The sequence below is a fragment of the Sminthopsis crassicaudata genome, chromosome X (assembly GCF_048593235.1).
Source record: "Sminthopsis crassicaudata isolate SCR6 chromosome X, ASM4859323v1, whole genome shotgun sequence".
Taxonomy (NCBI): domain Eukaryota; kingdom Metazoa; phylum Chordata; class Mammalia; order Dasyuromorphia; family Dasyuridae; genus Sminthopsis; species Sminthopsis crassicaudata.
The window spans coordinates 21,810,784-21,829,336 of record NC_133623.1 but is presented as its reverse complement, the minus strand read 5'-3'; the positions used below and the strand labels follow the sequence as shown (position 1 = coordinate 21,829,336).

Genomic DNA, 18,553 nt, shown 5'->3' with positions numbered 1-18,553 from the left:
CCTTACTTTTACTTACCACAGTACCTGACACATACATAATAGGTGTTCTATAAATGATTATTTCCTTCCCTCCTCTCTTCCCTGTCCCCTTCTGATGCAGTAGTACAGAGGACCTTAAACTATTCTGCAGGCCTAGGAGAGCATCAAGCCATTTGGGACTATGTTCAGATCTATAGATAACACACATTCTGGATCTGTGGTCTAGATAGTGAGCATCCTGGCTATATGGCCAAGGCATATCACCAGTAAAATCAGTCAGTTATGTTCATTGTTATAGTGATTTTATCCAAAAAAGGTTCATCTGAGCCCGGCCTTGCTTTTAACTTTAAAGAGATCGCTACCTGTGTCTACTTGTATTACTATTTCTGTTTGATTATTTCCTCTGGGATTCAGGGCAGTGAAGGGATCTCAGAGAGCATCTAATCTCCTACTCTCATTTTATGGGTGGGAAAATTAAGGCCAAGAAAGAGGTGACTTCCTAAGATCACCCAAGTAGTGATGGAGGGAGCATTCACGTGGAGGGCTTCTGACTTCAAATTCAATGTTTTGATTGTTCCAGTTGCTCTCTTCTGAATCAAAATACCTGGAATTACTACCCCAAAGTTGTATCCAGGGAAGTGGAAGGCAAACAGAACACAAAATTAAGTCAAATTCCCCCATCTCCAACATGTAAAGTACAGGATAGAAAACTCCAGGTCAGATCTTCCAGGGCAGCTTCATTATTTGGTTCAAAGGGAATTTCTAGAACCAAACCTGTCTGCAAGTGAATACACAAAATTTACATTTATGTAGATCTAGACTGGCTGACAGAAAGCTAATAATACAGGACAAACAAGTGAAAGTTAGATGCAAATAACCAAGAATTTATTGTTTCACCAAGATGTTAGAGCAACTAATTTATGTGAAGAGTCAGACCAGAGGCTGGGGTTTTGATGTGTGGTATAAGGAAGTCAACAAGATGAGGATTTAGACCTTAGAATGGCAATTCGGGGGCACCTTCAGTCTTCATTTGCCATTTTTAAAAGCTCCTTTTTGTTAAACCGGAACAGATGCCAACCTTCCTGAGTGGATAAGTCCTGGGCCCCCCGCTTGATGTAGTATTCGGTAGATGCCTGATTCCATATGACTACAAGAAAGTTCATGCAGCTGCAGCCACTGGTAATTGCTATCTGTTTACAAAAGCAAAGAAGGGGTATTCTTATTTGAAAGTGGATTAGTAGATTCATTCCTTCATTCAGAAAATGCTGGCCGTATGTGAGAAGCATTGTGTGCACATCTATTACTTCTAAGGAAATATTCTTGCAAGATTTCTCTCGGAGCATTTCATATCTGTAGAATGGATGAAATTCCATTGTTTCAAATTTAACAACCCCCATACTAGTGCCACTCATTAGTACCACTACAAATCGTACTGACTTTTCTATCAAATATAGCATAAAAGAACTTGGACTTAGGGTGCTATTTTCCCCTATATACTGTGGAACCTCACCGTAGAGGTGAAATCATCTTGTACCAAAGCCCCTGTACCCTGTACTTAACTAATGGAAGTATCATTGGATGAACTGCCTTAGGGACAATTCTCCTTTATAGTAGTGGTATAATGAAGCTTCTATAAATAAAATATAATGATAATAAATGACTGGCATTTATATTATCATTCTAAGGTTTGCAAAGCATTTTACTCAAGGACTGTCATTTGATCCTCAAAACACCTCTGTGAGGTAGATATTACCCTCATTTTATAGACAAGGAAACTGAGGCTGAGAGAGGTATAAGTGACTTGATCAGAGTCACATTCCTAATGAGAGTTTATGGCAAGATTTGAACCCAGGTCTACCTGTTTCCAAGTCCAGAATATTTATGAATGTAAAACATACCAGTTTCAAGTCAAATTTGTACAATATCCATTTATGATCATAGCTGACATTCACAAAGAGCTGTATGTATATTCGATTTTCACAACCATGGTTGGGCCTGAAAGTGTTAACATCACTTTCCAGATTGGAAAAAAACACATCTCAAAGAGACTGTGACCTGCCCCCCAGCCCTCCAGCACAAAACTAATGTTCTAGTGGCCAAATTTCAATGCTGGTCCCCCCCCAAATCTAGGGCCGGGAACTTTTCCTTTATACTATTCTGCTGCTACATTTTTGCGTCCAACTGTCTGGATTAAATAATTATACAATTATAAATTCCAGAGAGTAAGTTAAAATTTTAACGATAAATGGATAACATTTAAATTACAAATACTGATTGTAAATTGTACAAACCTGACTTAGTTTCCTCAAAATTTCGGGTCCGATACCTAAACCTTTAAAATAGAAAATGCAAAAATGAGAACAGAAAAAGTAGCCCAAGTACCAATTCATGCCTTCTGCACTAGTTACAAATGCAAGTTTCACATCTAATTTGTCCATATCCACAGACATAGGTACTTAATGTTACACTGTGGATTTCATATTCAGAAAAGAATTTGGTTTGTTGACATTTTTTTTAAAGATCAGTAAATAAGCATGTCTTCCTCACCTTTTAAAGACAAGAGAATGTCTCATCTACTCTCAACTCTCAAAAGAAGAGACAATTCTTTTAAAGGAAAATATATTGTGGTAGTCTACCTAACTCAAGTCCTAAATAGGAAACAAAAAAAAATCTAATATTTTTGAATCAGAATGTAAAAAATTAAATGAAGGATTGAGATAACACTCTTTTTCTTTTGGTCCAGACTGATAATGTCATTGATTTAGAGAACAGTGCTTCTCAACACAATTACAATTCATTAATGTTTTGTGTGTTGATGCATAAATCCCGTCTCTGATTCCTAAACCCTAAGTATTATTTTATACTTCTAAGTAGCCAAATTCATTACTCAATCTAGAATCTGATGGCCATTATCTACTGACCCCCCTCTATCCCTTCCTTCTACAGTGAGTTGAAGAAGGTTCACAAGTCAAAGCCCTTAACCTTGTGATATTAGGCATGTAAATATTAATACTGATTTTCCTTCAATTACCCTAAATTGTCAGTTCCTCAATCCCTTCAGTTCCCATAACACATCCTTCCGTTACACCTTAACTACACAAAACTATCCTTGATCCTGCCATCATCCACAAGTATCCCAACCTTGATGTTTTTGTATTCTGAAATTCTTTTATCTGACCATAACCTTTTTTTTTATTATTCCATCTTTCCCTAACTCCATTCTTTATCCTCATCAGGTCCTCCAGTATTTCCATCTATCCAAGCTGCATTCCTTGCCTTGGTGTCCTCTTGTAACTCATGTCACCCCAAGACCCAATCCTGGTTTCTTTTCAAACATCCACCTCCCTTGATCCTATTGACATTATGCTAAGTAGAGCTGAGGGAAGTCACAAAATCATGTTAAGTCCGTTACAAATTTATGTTCTCCAATTTCAACTGGCCTCTTCCTGCAAAAAAGGAAATTGATTCTTTATCTCACTCAACACCACAGCTGTTCCAAACCTCATCTCTCCTCAATGCCCCCATAACACTCTTCTCTTCCCACCCTCTCCACTAAGGACCTCACTACCTAGCAGAACAGAAAAATTGAGCTCCCTCTTCTCCCACCATTATTTCTCCCTCACTATTTCCTTCACCATCACCTTCATACTTCTTGGATGAACAGGACATCTTTCTCCTTGCCGAGGCAAATTATTGTACCCTTGATCTCATCCCATATATATTGTTTTCTCCAATAGATTGCCCCCCCCCGTCTCTCTCTCTTGTCTGTCTCTGTCTCTCTCTCTGTCTCTCTCTCTCTCTCTCTCTCTCTTTCCCTCCATCGCTCCCTTTCCCTCCATCCTCTTCATCCTCTCATCATTTGGACCTTTCCCTGCTAGCTACAAACACCCTTCTTACAAAATACCCTCACATGTTCCAGACCTCCCTGTGTTTCTTCTTTCTCTCTCCTCCCTTTTGACTAAACTTTAAGAAAGCTGCCAACACCAGGTGGCTTTGCTTCCTTTCTCACCCTCCTCTAAACCCTTTGCCGAATGGCTTGAAACATTCTCATTCAATTGAAACTGCTTTCACCAAATGCCTTTCCTCATTCCTCATCCTTCTTAGCTTTTCTGTGACTTTTGATGCTATTAATATAACCCTCTCCTCCTGGATATTCTCTGCTCTCTAGGTTTCCTGGCACTATCATCTCCTGGCTCTTTTAGGTGTTTGATTATTCCTCATTCTTCTTTGCTATATCTTCATCCATGTCATGCTCACTAATTGTAGGCAACCACAAGTTTCTGTCCTGGACCCTCTTGTGTTTTCTTTTCGTACTATCTCACTTGAAGACCTCAGCCTGTCTCACCTCATCAGCTCCCAGTGAACTCATCTTTGTGCTGATCTGCCTGCCTCGAAGCTGATTCCTATATCTCTATACCCACTCTTATTTCTCCCCTGGACTGCAATTTCACATCACCCTTACTTTTGGGCATCCATCTCCCTTGATTCTATTAAAATTATGCTGAATCGAGCCGGCCTGTTTGACATTTCAAACAGCTTGTCCTTATAGGTATCTTGAACTCAACATGGAGAAAAGCATGAACTCATCTTTCCCATAAACCCAGTCCTCTCCTAAACTTCACTTTTACTATTGAGAGCACTCACACTTAGGAACCTGGAGTCATCCACGGACTTTGCCCACTCATAAGTTGCCAGAATTTGCCATTTCTTCCTTCCCAACATCCATCTTAGGTAGCCTCTTCTCCCTACTCATATAATTACAACTCTAGTTTAAGCCCTCATCACCTCTTGCCAATACCAATGCAGTAGCCTTCAGATTGGTCTCCCTGCCTCAAGTCTCTCCTCACCCCACAAAATGATCCCCATTACAGTGTAAGTTTCTTGAGGGCAGGAAATATTTTGCCTGTCTTTGCAGCCTCAGTTCTTATCAGAATGTCTGGAGCATAGTAAACATGTACTAAAAGCTTGCTGATGAGAGATTTTTACCTCGAAAAGGTTCCATGACATAGAAGTCTTCCAGGTAGAGTAACTTGCCAATCCAAGGATCATAGGTGAAATAGTACATTGCAAAACCTACTGTCAGAGTGCCTAGAGACGGAGTATGCAAAAGGTTGAGTGCTTTGATTTTTATTGAGTATCAAAATATTTGTTGTATTAGTCCTTCAAAATGAATTTTTTGCTTAGAATCCATTGGCAGTATATTTCCAGGCTCTGTGTGAGTCTATGAACTAGAATTACTGATTGCCAATCTCTGTTACCTCAGTTATTCAAGACCTTTGGTGGTGTCACCAAAGAATTTGAATGGAAGTTTTTCTTAGGCAGGAAATCATCTCAGTAGGAATAGGCCTGTAGAATATGACTTCACATTTTCCCAGGAAATGTGTTTTATCTCTTGTCCGTGGCCACCTTCAACTTGAAAGTGGGATCCAAAATTTTCTCCTTATTCTAAAGGACAATAGCAAAGTTTACTAGAATATAATTACATACTGGAGCTCTCTCTGTAACGCATGAGCCCGTATGAATTTCCCCAATAGAGCCCCCTTACTCCTCTATTTAACTATTTTGTTATACTTCATCTTGTTGGCAAGAATAGTCAGTATGAAAATAGTTAAGGGGAGTGTAGCTTACCTGTTAGCTGAGCCTCATCTGGTACTTCTGCAATAAGACAGTAGTAAAGAGGGTGGTCCCCAAAGCCATCCTTAAGTAAGTCTGAAAGGTCAATCCACATACAGAACCTTAGAGTAGTGACTTCTGGGGGAGCAAATTGCCTACCTTGTAGCTTGCCTGCCTCAACTACAGAGTACAGACTCCGTCATTTGAAAGGGGCAACAACAACAACAAAGGCTGAACTGAGAAAGATGTGGAGATGAATGCTGTTCAAAGACTACACAGGGGTTACGGCAAACTGGGAATAATACAAAATGTTTCTGGCATCACATGGCAGCAACCGCCTACCTTGTGCCAAATCGTATTTTCTAAAGGATAGCGAGCTCCCCTTTTGGCTATGCTGCTTTCATAAAGATCCATTCTTTTGATTTAGTCTCTCTTATTTCAGTGAAACATAGAAGATCTGACTCTGAAGCTCAGCATTGACCTGTGATAACTACTAAGTATAACAAACAGATTGCCACCCTGAGCTGGACTGGCCATCCCTCTGGAGATAGTGTCACCAAGACATGTGCAAGAGAATGTGTTAAGAGGTAGTCTCACCCCTCCTACCCCCTCCCCCCCAAAAAAAAAACCTCCCTACATTCCTTAGTGACATGTTTTTGTCATCTGGCTTTTGTCTTAAGCTCCATGAGAACTGTATTTTTTTTTCTTTTTCCTGAGGCTGGGGTTAAGTGACTTGCCCAGGGTCACACAGCTAGGAAGTCATGAGAACTATATTACCAGCTCATACCACAAGGCTACTATGTGTGATATGAAATCATGCTTTTTGTTAGAAATTGAACTTAAGGTTTCAGTGGCACAGAAGAGAATCTGTATTCTTATACTATGGGATTTAGCAATTTAATTCTATATTTGTCTGATCCACAGTGTTGAGGATTTTTACTCGTTCATTGATGTCTCAATGATTTTTTATTTCATTGGTGTGGGAATTCCCTCCACTGATGCATACCGCAATCCATCTCTGCCTTAGAAAAGACGTCATAGTTGCTTGCAATTCATTGAGGTTTATAAAGTGACTTGCTGGTAAATGGTAGATGGGATTGGAACATAGTTTTTGTGGCCTCTAGACCAGCATCCTACCCCACACTATCTCATAATAACAGCAGCCTCCTTTTAGCCACTTTTTGGTGTGCTCCACACCACGGCCTTTGGTATTTTATACTGAAGAATTCAAATCTTTGACTTAATCTTAGCTAGATTTCTATAATAAAGCAAAGCATTTAATCTCATAATAGAAGAAGAGAGTTACTCCTCCTGGTGGTGCCTTAGATGAGTTTATCTCCTTTAGTTCTTGCAGGTAACAGGGTTTCCAGACTAACACCCCATCGGCCAAAAAAAGGAGGGAAAGGCAGTAACACTCATGTTTCTATAGCACTTGATGGCTTATGTGGCATTTTGCTCACAACAGTCAAATGAGATGGTGACTATTGAAAATATCTCCATGCTACGAAATAAGAAACTGAAACTTGGGGGAAGGGCCTTGCTCACAGCTGGTAGCTAGTCTCGGGACTCTAGACGCAACTATCACTCCTGTAGTTTGGTATGTAGGAGTGAGAAGAGGAGGAACAGTCTGGGCCATGGAAATGTGTGAGCGAGAGATTCTCAGCCAAACAACTTCTAGCTTCTGTGTGGGGAGAGTGCTAGCAGGTATTAGAAATGTAACGGTAATCATATAAGCCAGTGCACTTCAAGTATGCATTTCCTCACAAAAGCTCTATGGGGAAAGAGTTGGGTAGGACAACTGGCATTATCTGTGGTTCATAGAAGAGAGAAATAAGGCACAAGGAGAGGAAATTCCTTTAAGGTCACACAGCTTATTAATCTTGTTGGAGCCTAAAGCTGAAGGTTAGGCTCCCTGTTCCCTAGCTCTTTGTACCTCTAATTCCCCATTCTGCCTAATGAATATAAATTAAGGATAATACATTGCAGATAAAACAGCACATCTTTTAGAAACGCCTAATGGCGGCAGTACATACAAAGGACGGCATAAATGGCGTATTCATCATAGACGTAAACTAGAAGCTTTTGTGACCCTTACTTCAGTCTCTAGAAATACCATCTGATACCTTACCTATAATGGTTATCTTTACAGCATCAGTATTATTTCCATGAGCGGCTAATTCCTGTCAAGGAGAAAAGGAATTCGGGTTACAATTTTATAGGTAATTTTGGGGGATTACATCATCATTTGAAAGATTTTACATTCTTACATAGTACAGTGGACAGAGTGAGTGAAGATTTACCCCTGCCCTTGAAAAAGTGGGCATCTATAATGGTCCCACCAAACATGAAACATGTATATAGCAAAAGAATGCATGAGTCCGTTTTAAAAATAACTGCAAGTACTCTTCTCCAAAAGCCTTCTCTGCTGCCTCATTATGGCCTGGGGGTCCTTTTGAGCTCTAAAAGGCTAGGCCAGCTAAATGCTCGGACAGATGGAAATCCCACCACTATAATGCGTCTATCAGCAAAGGCCCACCTTAGCTAAGGTAAGCCATAGGGGAATGAGTTATATTGATGGGGGAACTCGAGACCCTCTCCTAAAGTGTAAAAAGGGTTGTAACTTGCATCCCTGGAGCCTTGAAATAGCCCCTGAATTATCCAAAGAGAACTGAGATAAATCTCAGCTTTCCAGAATACATAAAAGAACTAAGGAGGGATTTTTTAAAGGTCTCTCAAAAATCAAGATAGATGTCAGAAAAATCCAGACATTTAAAAGCTCGACTTTTATCAGACCCTTTAGAACACTTGGTCATATTTATATACCGTTCTAACAAGTCTGTAGTTACCTGTTTTCACAGCTCAGTTGATTAGAAGCAACAACTGGAGGTGGGACAAGGCAGAAAGCAGGACTGAGGACTGTTTAAGATTAGCGTGCTAACAGCATTGAGAAATGGCAACTAGTAACTTGATAGTAAAAGAAGAGAAAGGAAATCTCTTGTCTAGCAGATGCAAGGACTTAAAAGGCAGTTTGGAGTCATTTTGGATAGGGACAAATAGCCCTCCATCCTTTATTAGCTCCTAACAAAATCAGCCAAGAGATTATGTGTTGCAACAGAGTTGCCAACTTGCGATCACTGGAGGAAGATTCTACACTGGGAGTTCCCTAAGTTAATGCTCCAAAGGGTGGTGACATGCTCAGGGTGCTAAGTGGCAGGTACTCTAATTTCAAGCCTAGTATTCTTTGTACTTTGTCATGAAGAAAAAAATGAAATGTTTAGAGTGACTTTTTCCCTAAGAAGACTGGGAAGCGTACGATACACTCATTTCCCCATTGAGGACATAAGAGCATAGCATTACTCTAGCTCCAGCGTGTGATTGCACTGGTACGTTTGCTGCTGAAAGTGGAGAAACTCAGTATTATGTTTGCTAAAATACTGGTCTTGGAAGCGTTGTCAACTTGTGTCAGAAATGTGGCGGAGGGAGAAAAAGGAAGGATGATAGCCGAGGGGGGTTGGGGGGGGGCGGTGAGGAAAGGCATTCCAAATGTATCCTGGACGAAGCATTGGTAGAGCTGTAATAAAAGGAAATGAGGTGATCTGATGTCCTGGGAGGCCATGTATCCAGAGATAAGGGCCCCGGGACCCTCACAGAGATATGTCACAGGTAACCAGAGATGAGTGTGATGACCCAAGCACATGCACCCACCGCCCCCATCCCCACTCAAAGTTTTGGAAACCACAAAACTTGGACCTGCTTGATCCCTTCCTTGTTCAGTGGGAAAATCATACCAGGCTACAGAGAAGATAGTGTAGGCAAAGCAAATGTGGGCCAGGGTGGCCATTTTGTCAGGGGCAAGAGACTCTGATTCACTCCTTGCTAAAAAAAAGTCCTCCCAGAATAAATGATGGTAGTACTACTTTTGATAGAATTCCAGTTGGGGCTAGGTGGGATTGATAATTTTCACTTGGCTTGTGTGTTGACATATGTAGTAACTGATGGACCTTTTGGCTTATGTCAATGTTTAAGTGTATGAGTATCAACAATACAGAAAAGGATTGTGGTTTAGAGCTCCTGGACAGGAGACATTGCCATGCAGTGAAAAGATCCTTGGCATTGAATCTGGGTTCTTCCATTTACTGTGTGATTCAGGGCAAGACAATTTCCATCTCGGCATTAGTTGGAGATTGAATTAATGCTCCCTGTAGTCCCTATGGTTAGTTCTGTCTTGATCTTGATTCCTGCTGAAATCTGTGATTAGCTAAAAAAAAAAAAACAATTCCCATCAAACACCATTCTGGGATAATATTCTCCACATTATCCTGACTGAAGAAGCTGGAAGAATTATGGGTTATCTCAAAGATAGAGGACAAGTGTTCCTGCTACTTCCGGCTAAAGTGCCGCACAGGCTACTGCCCTCTTAGCACTGTCTCTTCCATCTCGAGTCACTAGCTCTGTACCCACCACCCTCCCCCTCACCTCTGTGGGAAACAGGGACCATAGCACTTTCCCACTCCCCGGTCATTTCTCTTGAAAGGGCTCACTTGCCATTAGCCCTGGCCCAGAACCTACTAACCTCCTGCTTCCAACACCCCTCCAGGCAAGGGTCACCACCATTATGCCTGAACCTACAACCTTCCCTTTTTCACCTCCAAAGGGAGGCAGAGGCTATCCTTGTTAGCTTTGGATTTGGCCCCCTATCACTCACCTCTCCGTGGGAGGCCGGGCACCATTAGCTAGTGATCTGCCTCCTGTTAGCATCTGGCCTGACAAGACAGGGGCCATTGAACTTAACTGTGAACATTTCTGCTCCCTAGCTCACCTCTCTCTGGGGGGTCAGCTCTCTAACTCCGGACCTGCCACCTTCTGAATCACCTCTATGAAAGCTTGGGGCTACCACCTTAAACTAGAACTGCTCTACCCCCCTCAGTTTTCTGTGCAGGGAAGAAGGTGGAGACAGAGGCTCTGACCCTAAGTTCTGGACATTTCCACATCCTAGCTCACTTCTCTGGAGATCTGGATCCTTTACTGTGTACCTGCTGCCATCAGGCATGCCCTAATTGGAGAGGCAAGAATTATTGCCCTTTGCTCTGAGCTTCTGCCCCCCCCCCTGACCTGTAACACAGATGGGGCAATCAATTAGTCCTCGACCTACCTTCTCCCTGTCATGCTTATGGGTGGGCAGTGGGGGTAGAGGCCATCAATGTGAGATCTGAACCTTCTCCATTCACTGTTATGTTTATGGGTGGGAGTGGGTGATAGGGGCCATCACTATTTAGGCCTAAACCATCCCCCCTTCCCGTCACGTTTAGGGGTGGGCAGTGGGGGATAGGGGCCATCCCTGTTAGGGTTGTGTTTATGGGTGGGCAGTGGGTGGTAGGGGACATCCCTGTTAGATCTGAACCATCCCCCCTTCCCGTCACATTTAGGGGTGGGCAGTGGGGGATAGGGGCCATCCCTGTTAGGGTTGTTGTGTTTATGGGTGGGCAGTGGGTGGTAGGGGCCATCACTATTTAGGCCTAAACCATCCCCCCTTCCCGTCACGTTTAGGGGTGGGCAGTGGGGGATAGGGGCCATCCCTGTTAGGGTTGTGTTTATGGGTGGGCAGTGGGTGGTAGGGGACATCCCTGTTAGATCTGAACCATCCCCCCTTCCCGTCACGTTTAGGGGTGGGCAGTGGGGGATAGGGGCCATCCCTGTTAGGGTTGTGTTTATGGGTGGGCAGTGGGGGTAGAGGCCATCCCTGTTAAATCTGAATCATACCCCCTACTTTTCAGGTATAGGGTAGAACAGTGGAGAGTAGGGGCCATCACTGTTAGACATGAACTTCTCCCCTCTCTATCACTAAGAGGTACACAGTAGGGGGTAGGGGCCATCACTGTTTGCTCTGGATCTTCCCCCCTTCCTGTCAAGTTCCTGGTTGGGCAAAAGGGTTAAGGGCCATCACTGTTAGATCTGAACCTTCTCCCCTCCTTGTCACTTTTGAGGGTGGGCAGTGGACAGTAGGAGCTATCACTATTAGGTCTGAACTGCCCCTTCCCCTCCATGTCAGTTCTACAGGGAAGCCAGGGGACATCAACTTCAACTCCGGATTCCCCCCCTCCTCCGTCTTGTTAGGCTGTCTCTCTTCATTGTTATTTCTAAACATCCTCCCTTCCTTGTCACTTTGAGAGATGGCCAGTGGGGAATAGAGGCCATCCACTTTCCCTCTGGGTCTTCCCCCCTCCCTGTCTTGTCCATGAGTGGGCAGTTGAGGCTGAGGCCCATCACTGTTAGGTGAGAACCTCCTCCCATTCTTGTGACTTTGAGAGGTGGGCTGGGAGGGTAAGGGCCATCACTGTTCCCTCTAGATTTTCCCCAGTCTCTGGCAAGTTTCTGGGTGGGCAGTGGAGGTAGGTATTCACTCCAGATTTTCCCCTCTCTGTCAAGTATTTGGGTGGGCAGTGGGGTGTAGGGGCCATCACTTAGGTCTAACTCTTCTGCCCTAGCTGTCATGTTTAGGGGTGGGCAGTGGGGAGGCTAGGGCCATCCCTGTTCACATTGAACCTTCCCCTCTCTGTGTCAAGTTTCTGGGTGGGCAGTGGGGGAAGGAGCCATCGCTGTGACATCTGAACTTCCTCCTCTCCTTGTCGCTTTGAGGGGTGAGCAGTTAGGGGTGTGCACCATTTCAGGTCTGAACCTGCTCCCCTCCTTGTTACTTTGAGGAGTGGGTTGTGGGGGGGGTCATCAATATTCGCTCTGGATCTTCCATCTCTGTCACATTTGGGGGGGCAGTGAAGGTAGGGGCCATCAGTGTTTTAAGTCTGAACCATCCCCCCACCCTGTCAAGTTTGTGGGTGGGCGATGGGGGACAGGGGCCTTTACTGATAGGTCTGAACTTTTTTCCCCCCCTGTCATGTCTACGTATGGACAGTGGAGAGTAGAGCCCATCGATGTTCCTTCTGGATCTTCTCTCCTCTCTGAAGTATCTGGGTGCACAGTGAGGGGTAGGGGCCATCACTTAGATCTGAACCTCTTCCCCTCCTTGTCACTTTGAGGGGTGGGCAGTGGGAGATAGGGGCCATCACTATTTGCTCTGGCTCTTCCCCCCTCATTGTCAAGTTTCTGGGTGGGCAGTGGGGGAAGGGGCCATCACTGTTACATCTGAACCACCTCCCCTCCTTGTGACTTTGAGGAGTGGGCAGTGGGGGAAGGGGCCATCATGGTTAGCCCTGGATCTTCTGCCCTCACCGTCAAGTTTCTGGTGGCAGAAATGGGAATAAAGGCCATCACTGTTAGGTTTGAATCTCCTCCCCTCCTTGTCACTTTGAGGGTTGGGGGTAGGGGCCATCAGTTTAGTTTGGATCTTCCCCCCTTTCTGTCAAGTATCTGGGTGGAGAGTGTGGAGTAGGGGCCTTCACTGTTGTGTCTAATCCTTCTGCTCTGCCTGTCACCTTTAGGGGTGGGCAGTGGGGACTAGGGTCATCTCTCTTCACTGTAGACCATCCCTTCTATGCAGTTTAGGGGTAGGCAGTGAGGGGAGGATTCATCAGTGTTGCATGTGAACCTCCTCCCCTTCCAGATACTTTGAGGGGTGGGCAGTAGGGGGTAGCAGTCATCGGTGTTCTCTCTGGATTTTCTCCCCTCAATTTCTGAATGGGCAGTGGGAAAAGGAGACATCACAGTTAGCTATGAACCTTCTCACTTTTCTGTCACATCTTGGGGTGGGAATTTAGGGGTAAGGGCCATCCCTGTTAAGTTGGAACTTCTTCCCTTGTCACTTTAAGGGGTGGGCAGTGGGGGTTGGGGCCATTGCCAATAGGGTTAAAACTTCCTAACTACCTGTGACAATTAGGGTTGAGCAGTGGGGGGCAGGGACCATCACTGTTACATCTGAGCCTTTCCCTCTGGATCTTCCCCCCTTCCTTGTCTTGTCCCTTGGTGGGCAGTGGAGGCCAAGGGCCATCACTGTTAGATCGGAACCTCCTCCCTTTCTTGTGACTGAGAGGTGGCCTGTGGGGATAGGGGCCATCACTATTAGGTCTCAACCTTCCCCGATACCTGTCAAGTTTAGGGGTGGCCAGTGGAGGTAGGGGCCCTCACTGCCAATTTATAGATGGGCAGTGGTGGGTAGGGGCCTTCACCGTTAGGTCTGAACTCTTCCCCCTCCCTGTCACTTCTTCATGTGGACAGTGGCGGGGAGGGGGGGTAGGGGCTATAAATGTTCGCTGTGGTTCTTCTCCCTTCCATGTCACTTCTAGGAGTGGACAATAGGAGCCAGGGGCCATCACTATTACATCTGAGCCTTCTCCCCTCGTCACTTTGAGGGGTGGGAAGTGAGGGGGTAGGGACCATCGCTGTTTGCTCTTGATCTTCTCCCCTCTCTGTCAAGTTTCTGGGTGGGCAGTGGGAGTAGAGGCCATAAATGTTCGCTCTGGATCTTCTCCACTCCGTGTCACTTCTAGGGGTGGACAGTGGTGGCCAAGGGCCATCAACTTGTAATCTTTTTCTTCCCCCATCCCTGTCATGTTAGGTGTGGGCGGTAGGAGCCATCACCATTAGGTCTGAACCTTCCCCCTCATCCTGTCACGTTTATGGATGAACAGTGGTGGGTGAGTGACATCTATTTAGGTCTGAACTTCCTACCCTCATTGTCACTTTGAGGGATGGGCAGAAGGGATAGGGGCCTTCACTGTTACATCTGAACCTTCTCCCCTCCTTGTCACATTGATAGGTGGGCAGTGGGGAATAGGGGCCATGATTGTTCGCTCTGAATCTTTCCCCCCTCCGTGTCACATTTAGGGGTGGTCAGTGGAGGTAGAGGCCATTGCTGTTTGGTCTGAACCATCTCCCTTTGCTGTCACTTCTACGTATGTACAGAGGGAGATAGGGGCCATCCGTGCTGGCTCGAGATGTTCACCCCTCCCTGTTAAGGGAGGGACAAGGGCCATCAATGCGTACTCCAGATTCCCCCCCCCCCCCCCCGTCAAGTTCTTCAGTGCGAGATAGGGGCCATCACTGTTAGGTTTTAACATTTTTACCACCCTGTGACGTTTAGGGGTGGGCAGTGGGGGCATGGGCCATCACTGTTAGGTCTGAACCTCCTCCCGTACTTGTCCCTTTGAGGGGTGGGCAGTGGACAGAAGGAGCTGTCTCTGCTCTGGAACTTCCCTCTTACCTGTCATGTTTAGGGGGGCGGTGGAAGTGGGGGCCATCACATCCCCCCCTCCCTGTCAAGTTTGTAAGTGGGCAGTGGGAGACAGGGACCTTCGCAGTTAGGGCTCAACTTTTCCCCCTCCCTAGCACTTCATGTGGACAGCGGCAGGTAGAGCCCATCAGTGTTCCCTCTGGATCTTCCCCTCTCTCTATCAAGTATCTGGGTGGGCAGTGGGGGTTGGGGGCCATCACAGTTGGGTCCGAACCTTCTCCCCTCCCTGTGGCCTTTAGGGCTGGGTGGTTGGGGCCGTCACTGGTCGTTCTGGATCTTCCCCCATCTGTCACGTTCAGGGATGGTCAGCGCCAGCAGGGGTCTTCACTGTTAGGTCTGAAGCTTTTGCTCTTGCTGTCACATTTAGGGGTGAGCAGTTAGGCGGCTGGGCCATCTCGTTAGGTGTGAACCTTCTCACTGCCCTGTCACACTTGGGGTGCACAGTGGGGGGTAGGGACCATCACTCAGGTCTGAATCTTTCCCTGTCTTTTTCACTTTGAGGGTTCAACAATGGGGAGAGGGGCCCCTTCCCTTTCATGTTTACGGTAGAGCAGTAGGGGGAGGGGCCACCACTGTTAGGTCTGTCACTTTTGGGGTTCGACACTGAGGATAGGGGCAGTTAGGGGGCTGGGGGATGACCATTGCCAGTTAACTGTAGCCCTCCCCCCCACTCACCTGTCAGTGGGGGACCCGGCCCCTTATGTTCCGGGGATCGGGGCCATTGCCCTCAACGCTGCAAGTGGAGCCCCTGTGAGTCCTCTGCAGGCGGTGACCCTTCCTTACCTTTGGCTCCCCCGCCCCCTCCCCAGCCCCTCTTCTGCCGGTTGGCCCCCACCCGTGCTGAGCCGCTGCCAGAGGCAGCTTACTTTAATGAGACGCAGGATGTCAGGGCAGTCTCGGGCCTGGGCCGGCCGAACTCGAAACGTGCTCATTCTTTGGTTACTGGTTGGATCCGTCGCCTCTTCTTCTTCCTCTGCGCCTGCCGGACCCACGCCTTTACTGGGTTTGGTTTCGCTTTCACCCGCGATAGAGCCTGGGTCCCATTTTCCCTAGCAGCTGCCCTAGGAAGTGCAGGGTTTTGGATAATCAGGAGGAGGAGTGGGAGGAGGAGGAAGAGAGACGGAGAAGCCAGAGTTAGGGGAAACAGCTGGAGGGGGAAGGGGGAGCGGGGAGAATAGGGGAGAAGACTAGGGAAGGTGAAGGGATGGAAAAAAGAGGGGGGAGGGAGGGGAGGAGGGAGGGGGAAAGGGGGAGGGAGGGGAGGAGGAAGGGGGAAAGGGGGAGGGAGGGGAGGAGGGAGGGGGAAAGGGGGAGGGAAGGGGAGGGGGAGGGGGAGGGGGGAGGGAGGGAAGGGAAGGACTGCCTGAGTTGTTAGGTAGGCGGGATCAACTGAGTTCCAGAGGATAGAATACTTCAGTAGCCCCGCCTCAACGTGACCCCTCCCACCAGGGTGTATTGCCTGCAGTCACAAAGGCCGTCACTAGGAGACGCTGTTTACTTAGCTTGCCCCCAACAGAGCCAGGGGCAGAACGGTTTGATTCTGGGAGGGAGAAAGCAGGCGTGCAGCTCCCTCCGGGTTCTCCGTTCGCACACAGGCCAGGTTGAGGTAATTTGGGGGGCCCACCTCAGGAGCCCGACAGGGACACCCGAGATATGGTACACAGGCGCAGTCTATGGCCCTTCACCATGGGTCTTCACAATCCCTTCCATTGGGGGCTTTTCCCCTTTAGTTTTTCTCGGTCCCGGTGTTGGTACAAAGGCCAAGATTCACTTTAAAGCCCTTACAAGTTCTAGGAGTTTGGGGGCTGGAGTTTAGAGGCCGGGGGTCCAAATCCCAACACAGCCTCCCACTGTGCTCTTGAGTAAGCAACTAGCATTTTTCCAGGACCTCCCTTTCCTCTTAACACCCCATAAAAGGGATAAACCCAATGGCTTCTAAAGACTTTCCCACCTCTGCTAGTCTACAGGTTGATGGGAAAGGGCCTCAGGTTCAAATCCCAGTTTGATCAACTGTACATCCCTCAAACTGTCAAATCAGGAGGTTGGCCCAGAGCATAGTATTTGTAGTTAGTTATGTGGTTCTTTAATACAGAAGCTGGGGATCCAAATCCCAGAATAGCTGCCTCCTGTACTCTTCAGTAAGCAACTGATGCTTTGCAGGGCCTCTTTTCCGACTTGCAACCCATGAAAAGCATAATTCAGATGGATTTATAAAACCTTCAGCCACTACTAGTTTATAGGCTGGTGGGATAGAGGACTTGGGTTAAAATCCCAATTCTTCTGATGGTATCATTTGGTACACCCCTTAGGCTACCTAGGTATCATTCTGTGTCAAATCAGGAGGTTGGCATAGAGGTTTTGTAGTTTGTACTTCCATAGTTCAGAGGGTCCAATTGTCACCCTAGCCCCCTCCTGTGCTCCTCAGTAAGTAATTGATGCTTTCCATGGCATCATGGTGGTCTTGTACCACATAAATGGGGTAATTTCAGTGGCTTCCGAGGGCCTTCCCACCTCTGCTAGTCTAATGTTTGGTGGTAGAATATACTGGGGTTTGAGTTCCAGTTTTTCCAATAGTATCATTACATATGTACCTTAGATTGACTAGGTTTTCTCCTCTGTCAATTCAGCAGGTTGACCTACAGGAGAGATAATGTATTCTGAACCTCTGTAGTACAGAGAGCAAGGGTCCCAATCTCAGCCCACCCTTTTCCTGTGCTCTTGAGTAAATCAGTACCATTTTTCAGAGCCTCATTTCCATCCTTGATCCCATAAAAGGGATAACCCAGATGGCTTTACTCGGCCTTCCAAACTCTGCCAATCTACAGACTGCTGGTACAAAAGTCTCACTGAAATCCCAATACTTGCAAAGGTATCATTAGGTGGATTCCTTAGGTTTCCTAGGTTTTCTCCTCTGTCAAATCAGGAGGTTGGCACAGAGGACAGTTTTTTTGTAGTCTACAATTCAGTAGTTCACAAACAGAGGGTCCAATTTCCACCCTAGCTTCTGGCTCTGTTCTTTCCCTCCCATAACCAATAAAAGGGAAAACCCTGAGAGCTTCTGAGGGCTTTTCCACCTCTGCTAGTCCTAGGTTTGTGATATGGGGGACTGGGGTTCAAATCCCAGTTGTCCCAATATAATCATTATATGTCTCCTTTAAAGGACCCAAAGGAAACTTTTTGTAGTCTGTAGTTGTGTAGTACAGAGGCCGGGGTACCCAATGCCAGCCAGGAACTCCTGCTGTGCTCTTCAGTAACTGCCACATTTCAGGGGCCCACTTCCCTCTTGTACCCCATCAGAGGGATAACCCCACTGGCTTCCAAGGACCTTCCCTCCTCTGCTTAGCTACACTGTGGTGGGGTAGGGGAGTGAGGTTGAAATCCCAGCTTCTCCAAGGGTGTCATTAAGTCCTTCCTTTAGGCTAGCCTGGTTTCCTCCTCTGCCAAGGGCAGTGGGTGTAGGGCCCACCACGCTTAAATTTGACCCTTCTCGCTTCCCTGTCACCCTTCTTGGTGGGCAGTGTGGGTAGCGGCCATCACTCTTAGCCCTGAACCTTCTCCTCGCCCTGTTACTTTGACAGACTGCCAGTGGGGAACTGATTGGGCCCCTGCTCTTCTTCCCCGGGCCCTGCCTGACCCCCACCTTTACTGGGTGGCTTTGCTTTCACCCCCCATAGCGCCTGGGACCCGGTTTCCCTGGCAGCTGGCCGAGGAAGGGCTGGCTTTTGGGTACCCAGGGGGAGGAGGAAGATGGAGAGGAAGAAATGGAGAAAAGGAGGT

At 46.6% G+C, this 18,553-nt stretch overlaps 1 protein-coding gene across 3 annotated transcripts; it reads right to left on the bottom strand.

The window, feature by feature from the left end:
- Positions 1–842: 842 nt before the first annotated feature.
- Positions 843–16,375, bottom strand: SATL1 (spermidine/spermine N1-acetyl transferase like 1). 3 transcript variants are annotated; one of them, XM_074277412.1, is made up of 7 exons: positions 16,275–16,375; positions 15,643–15,837; positions 7,721–7,772; positions 5,608–5,688; positions 4,966–5,067; positions 2,271–2,311; positions 843–1,329 (listed from the first exon to the last, which is right to left on the bottom strand). In XM_074277412.1, the coding sequence occupies exons 2-7, from the start codon at positions 15,706–15,708 to the stop codon at positions 1,324–1,326; spliced, it is 348 nt and encodes a 115-aa protein (XP_074133513.1). In that variant the 5' UTR covers positions 15,709–15,837; positions 16,275–16,375; the 3' UTR covers positions 843–1,323. The 3 variants fall into 3 exon arrangements, with proteins under 3 accessions (XP_074133513.1, XP_074133512.1, XP_074133511.1); XM_074277411.1 differs by having other exon boundaries at positions 843–1,169; XM_074277410.1 differs by lacking the exon at positions 16,275–16,375 and having other exon boundaries at positions 843–1,169; positions 15,643–16,167.
- Positions 16,376–18,553: the final 2,178 nt, after the last annotated feature.

Excerpts from the sequence above, each read along its gene's own strand:
- SATL1 (XM_074277411.1), bottom strand. The coding sequence starts at position 15,708 with ATGAGCACGTTTCGAGTTCGGCCGGCCCAGGCCCGAGACTGCCCTGAC. Across the intron at positions 7,773-15,642 it reads ACATCCTGCGTCTCATTAAA|GAATTAGCCGCTCATGGAAA; the intron begins GTAAGCTGCCTC and ends TCTCCTTGACAG. Across the intron at positions 2,312-4,965 it reads TGTCATGGAACCTTTTCGAG|GTTTAGGTATCGGACCCGAA; the intron begins GTAAAAATCTCT and ends TCTATTTTAAAG.